Consider the following 4,781-nt stretch of genomic DNA (forward strand, 5'->3'; position numbering starts at 1 on the left):
AGGATGGTTGCGCCTGCCAGTAGTGGCTCATTCAGCAGCTTCTCCAGCTCCTGCCGTGCCTCCCCCACCCGGTCCCTGTCGTTGCTGTCGATGACAAAAATGATTGCGTTTGCCCCCTCGTAGTAGTGTTTCCAGAGAGACCGCAGTAGCTTCTGGCCACCTACGTCCCAGAGGTGGAACTTTATATTTTTGTACTCCACCGTCTGTACATTAAAGCCCAGTGTCGGGACCGTCTGCTGCACCTCGTTCAGCTTCAGCTTCCACAGGATAGTTGTCTTTCCTGCGGCATCGAGCCCCACCATCAATATGGTCGCATCCTTCTTGGCGAAGAGGCCATCAAACCAGCTCAGTACCACGCCCATGGGCAACTGTGCACTTTTCCCGCCTTGTGGTGCTTCACTGCTCCTCTCGCAGTGCGCAACACGTTATCAGGTGGATGTGGCCCTGTCACAGTCCTCTCGTCTCTTCTCACAGATACATCCCCACCACCACCACACCACACACACCGTGATACTCAGGCATGTTTTTTTTGCGGACAAACAAATAGACCTGTTTTTTTGTGGTCTGCCATATCGCCGGGGGCCTCGCCAAGGGCGCCGGGCGGGGTCCTCACGCAAGAATACCGACAGCGTCCTCCACAAACACATCAGCCACGCTAAACTCACTCATGACACTGAGACGCTGCCGCCCTATCGCGGCGAAGTCTGGGGGCTCGCAGTGCGGTGTCGTTGAGCACAGGAGAAAGACGCTGTCGGGCACGTCGTCGAGCACGCCAACGTTCTCTAGCCTCTCCCACTTGCCACGACGCACCAAAACGGGCAGGGGGGCGGCCGCACACTCCGCTTCCGCCGCTTCCGCATCCTCCCTCCGGTGCAAGAACAGCGCTACATACGTCGCGAGGGAGACATTGCAGGCGCTCTCTGCCGGGGGAGTCAGCTTCAGGCCAAAGTACGTCGTCGCCCGTGCCGTGGCAGCCACCCGACGCACGCGCAACGTCCCCTCCCGCTGCAGCGGGCACGTCCAGTGGAAGCCCGACCGCACCAACGCATGGCGAAGCGCCGCGAGCGGGTAGCAGCGGGTCCCAGGCTGCACCGTGGCGGGCCAACAGCCGCCGCCCCCCACGTCTACGAGAAGCCCCCAGCTGGCAGGACAGGAGTACAGGTCGCCGGCGCGCCCCCCTGCCCAGGGCCGTAGCACCGTGATGAGGCTCCAGAAGCAGACGCCGTCCTCGCGAAGACGATGTGCAAGCCGCACCGAAGTTGCGCCCACCCCCTCTTTGCTCTCCCCGCCAAGCACATCCGACAGTCTGAACGACGGCCTTAGAATGCAGCGCCCTCCACGGGGAAGGACTGCGCCACCGCCATCCGTCTCCTCCGCGGCAAGCAACGCACCCAGTACGGTGGCAAGAATGGGCAGCGTGTGCTTCCGGCTGCGCACCCCCCCCACCACAAACCACTCCGCCACCAGTACGGGAGCGTCCAGGCCGGCAGGTGCGGCGTCCGTTGCCGCTGCTGTCTGAGAAAGGCGGTGCAATCGCTCAACGAGGTCCGCCGCCGCGCCCACCACACCACCACCGCCCGTCCCTCCACCGTTGTGCAGGGCCGCATGGAACCACGCAGGCAACGCGGTCTCCCAGAGCATCTCGTACAACGCTTCGGCAACGCCTCGTGCGCTGTCAAAGTGTCCCATGGCCGCCGTAAACGTCTTGCAGCACCGCCAAGCAAACGCACCGTCACCAGACTCCGTCGCTTCCCCCGCGGCCGCCATGACCTTCTGGCGCAACTGCGGGTGCAGGCCAACCCGGCACGCCACGATGGTGCAGGAAGTGGCGTCGGGGCTCAGCAGGTACACGCCTTGCGAGTCCGTGGACCCAATGCGAGGGGCAACGACGGCGAGACCACATTCGCCCTGCAGCACCGTCACCACTGCAGGCGCCCCGCCATTGAGCACGAGCATCGCCCGGTGGCCTCCTCGCGGCGCCCCTCCCACGTCGCCGTTGTCAGCGTCACCGTCCGCTGCTACTGTCGGCTGTGCCAGCAGAAACGGCGGCGGGGCGTCCGGATGCTCGCGCATGTTTAACGGAAGAGGATGGAGAAACAGAGACGGGTACGGAAACTCCCTCACCGTCCGCGCCGCATCCGCCCTTACTGCGTCAAACCACGACGGCGAGGAAGACGTGGGGGACTCATCGGTGCCGGCGGAGTCGCAGTCGGCGTACCGCGCCTCCGCGTACCGCCCCATTATATTCTCGGCAAGCAGGACGGCGTGCTCCACCATGACAGCACCCTTTTCCTCCCCCTCCCCCGTTGCCGCATCCCGCAGGCGGGACGCCTCAAAGGGTGTAACGTTGCAGAAGGGCATCTGTGTGCGTTCAGACCCCCGAACCACGTGCTTCACCTCCTATGAAACAGGCGCAACGATAAACGAGCATATAGGATAAGAAAAAGAGAGGAAAAGAAAAGCGAGGTGAATGCAGAGGGAGGGAGGGAGAGAGGTAGGCGGCCCAGACAATGACGCGAGCGCACAACCGCGCCTCGGCGGTGGCAACAGGCGGATGCAACATTCAGGTGGGTGGGGGGGGGGGGGATGTTAAGACAAATGAGAAAAGAAATCACGAAAAACATGGCGTGACTCTGCGAAGAAAGCCTCAGAAAAGAATCAGCCGCACAACTCCCTCTTAACGACGGCGACGGCGGGTCATCGTCTTCTTCTTCTTCTTGGCCTGGAAGATGATACCATCGTAGGCCTTCTCGAACCACTTCATCGCCTCCTCCTTCTTCACGCGGTGACCGTACCCCACACGGCCCACCTTGCGACGGCGGTGTGCCACGCGCTCGCCGCGGCGGCCGAGGACGACGTAGAAGTCCATGCCGTAGATGCCGGTGGAGGGGTCGTACTTGATGCCAAGGTCGATGTGCTCGCTGATGCCAAATCCAAACGAACCAGTGTCCGAAAAGTTGTAGCTCTTCAACTCAAACTCCTTCACCTTGAGGCCCTTCTCCAGGAGCTCCTCGGCCTTTTTGCCGCGGACGGTGCAGTGGACGGCGATCTTCTCGTTGCGGCGGATGCCAAACGTGCGCACCGTCAGGCGTGCGCGCGAGAGCACCGGGCTCTGCTCGCACAGCTGCTCCAGCACCTTCGAGGCGCGGGTGAGACGGTCGCCCGACTCGCCAACGCAGATGTTGAGGCAGAGCTTCTTCACAACGATCTCCCGCATCGGGTTTGTTGGTTTCTTCTCCACGACGGCCTGCGTCTCCATTGTTGCTAACAAAGACGGCTTTCCCTTGCTCTGGTCACTGCGCCGAGTAGGCCAAGAACGAGGACGAGGAGAGGAGAGGAGAGAAGCGTCAGCACCACATCCAAGCAACGGCAGCGCCCAGCCCACCACGCACACAAAAAAACGGAAGTAAAACCAAAATAAAAAAAAAACTCTTCCCTTGTGTTGCACTTCTTCCACCCTTCCTCTTCAGCCAAGGGGAGAGACAACACCAGTGCAAGCGACAGCTTGACTCTCTTCAGAAGGGAAAACAAAAGGCAATATAATCGGTACGCCGCAACCAAGAAGCTCAAGGCCTCCCCCCCCCCCCACACGCCCCTCCCTTCCACGTCGCTCGTTCCCCCCTCACGAAGTGTCGGGCAGGTGAGAAGACAGCCAGTCAAGCCCCTCAAAAAGCCCGTCGCCGGTGTGCGCGCAGCAGCCCTGCACAAACCACTGACGGCCACGCATCGCAGTCCCCAGTCCAGTCGGGCTGTAGTCGCGGAAGCCCAACTGTTCCACCAGCTCCGCCGGGGTCAGACGGTGCGGAAGGTCCTGCTTATTGCACAGCACAAGGATGGTTGCGCCTGCCAGTAGTGGCTCATTCAGCAGCTTCTCCAGCTCCTGCCGTGCCTCCCCCACCCGGTCCCTGTCGTTGCTGTCGATGACAAAAATGATTGCGTTTGCCCCCTCGTAGTAGTGTTTCCAGAGAGACCGCAGTAGCTTCTGGCCACCTACGTCCCAGAGGTGGAACTTTATATTTTTGTACTCCACCGTCTGTACATTAAAGCCCAGTGTCGGGACCGTCTGCTGCACCTCGTTCAGCTTCAGCTTCCACAGGATAGTTGTCTTTCCTGCGGCATCGAGCCCCACCATCAATATGGTCGCATCCTTCTTGGCGAAGAGGCCATCAAACCAGCTCAGTACCACGCCCATGGGCAACTGTGCACTTTTCCCGCCTTGTGGTGCTTCACTGCTCCTCTCGCAGTGCGCAACACGTTATCAGGTGGATGTGGCCCTGTCACAGTCCTCTCGTCTCTTCTCACAGATCCAATACCCACGTCAACGCGGTCCACAGAAACTGTCTTTATGTTTCCTTAACGGTTCTTTATCTCACTTTGGATATCCCTTCCGTCCCTTTTCTGTCTCTGGGTATATGTGGTTATATAAGGCTCTATAGAAATCAATGCTGTTTGGTGAGGATATGTTTTATGTTGTTTATCCCCTGTGTATTTCCGATGTAAAAATCTGGGGGTCACCAGTGACACAAAACCTAATGAAGTCTCGGAAGTCGAACCTTGCCTGTTTACTTCGCCTGCGGGGCGTTGTTATTACTTGCACCTTGTTTTTTGTATGGCTTTTTGGGGCAGTCCGCAACAGGGAGAGAGAGGTGTTTGAGGGGGAGGGAACGGGATGCCTGTTAAGGGGAGAGGGGTTGAACACACGCACGAACAGTACAAGACAGCTACTTCTTGTGTTAGCAGTGAATCGAAAGAACACCTTGCTGTTACTCTTTAAACGGAGC

At 59.5% G+C, this 4,781-nt stretch overlaps 4 protein-coding genes across 4 annotated transcripts, besides 3 other annotated features; all 4 read right to left on the minus strand.

Annotated features, from left to right (window-relative positions):
* Window positions 1-2: 2 nt before the first annotated feature.
* TraAM80_09886 (ADP-ribosylation factor) lies at window positions 3-362 on the minus strand (the record flags this gene model as incomplete). The annotated part of the gene is made up of 1 exon (XM_029386543.1): window positions 3-362. A coding segment is annotated over one exon (360 nt), but the record flags the coding sequence as incomplete, so codon positions are not given.
* A 120-nt stretch (window positions 363-482) lies between these two features.
* Window positions 483-507: a microsatellite.
* Window positions 508-609: 102 nt separating this feature from the next.
* TraAM80_09887 (uncharacterized protein) lies at window positions 610-2,361 on the minus strand (the record flags this gene model as incomplete). Its single annotated transcript, XM_029386544.1, has 1 exon — window positions 610-2,361. The coding sequence occupies one exon, from the start codon at window positions 2,359-2,361 to the stop codon at window positions 610-612; it is 1,752 nt and encodes a 583-aa protein (XP_029233600.1).
* Window positions 2,362-2,475: 114 nt separating this feature from the next.
* Window positions 2,476-2,499: a microsatellite.
* A 178-nt stretch (window positions 2,500-2,677) lies between these two features.
* Window positions 2,678-3,259, minus strand: TraAM80_09888 (large subunit ribosomal protein L11e; the record flags this gene model as incomplete). The annotated part of the gene is made up of 1 exon (XM_029386545.1): window positions 2,678-3,259. The coding sequence occupies one exon, from the start codon at window positions 3,257-3,259 to the stop codon at window positions 2,678-2,680; it is 582 nt and encodes a 193-aa protein (XP_029233601.1).
* A 59-nt stretch (window positions 3,260-3,318) lies between these two features.
* Window positions 3,319-3,345: a microsatellite.
* Window positions 3,346-3,622: 277 nt separating this feature from the next.
* On the minus strand, window positions 3,623-4,192 carry TraAM80_09889 (ADP-ribosylation factor; the record flags this gene model as incomplete). Its single annotated transcript, XM_029386546.1, has 1 exon — window positions 3,623-4,192. The coding sequence occupies one exon, from the start codon at window positions 4,190-4,192 to the stop codon at window positions 3,623-3,625; it is 570 nt and encodes a 189-aa protein (XP_029233602.1).
* Between the last annotated feature and the right edge of the window lie 589 nt (window positions 4,193-4,781).

The sequence above is a fragment of the Trypanosoma rangeli genome, assembly GCF_003719475.1.
Source record: "Trypanosoma rangeli strain AM80 chromosome Unknown Tra_15.4_contig_00713, whole genome shotgun sequence".
NCBI classification, from domain to species: domain Eukaryota; phylum Euglenozoa; class Kinetoplastea; order Trypanosomatida; family Trypanosomatidae; genus Trypanosoma; species Trypanosoma rangeli.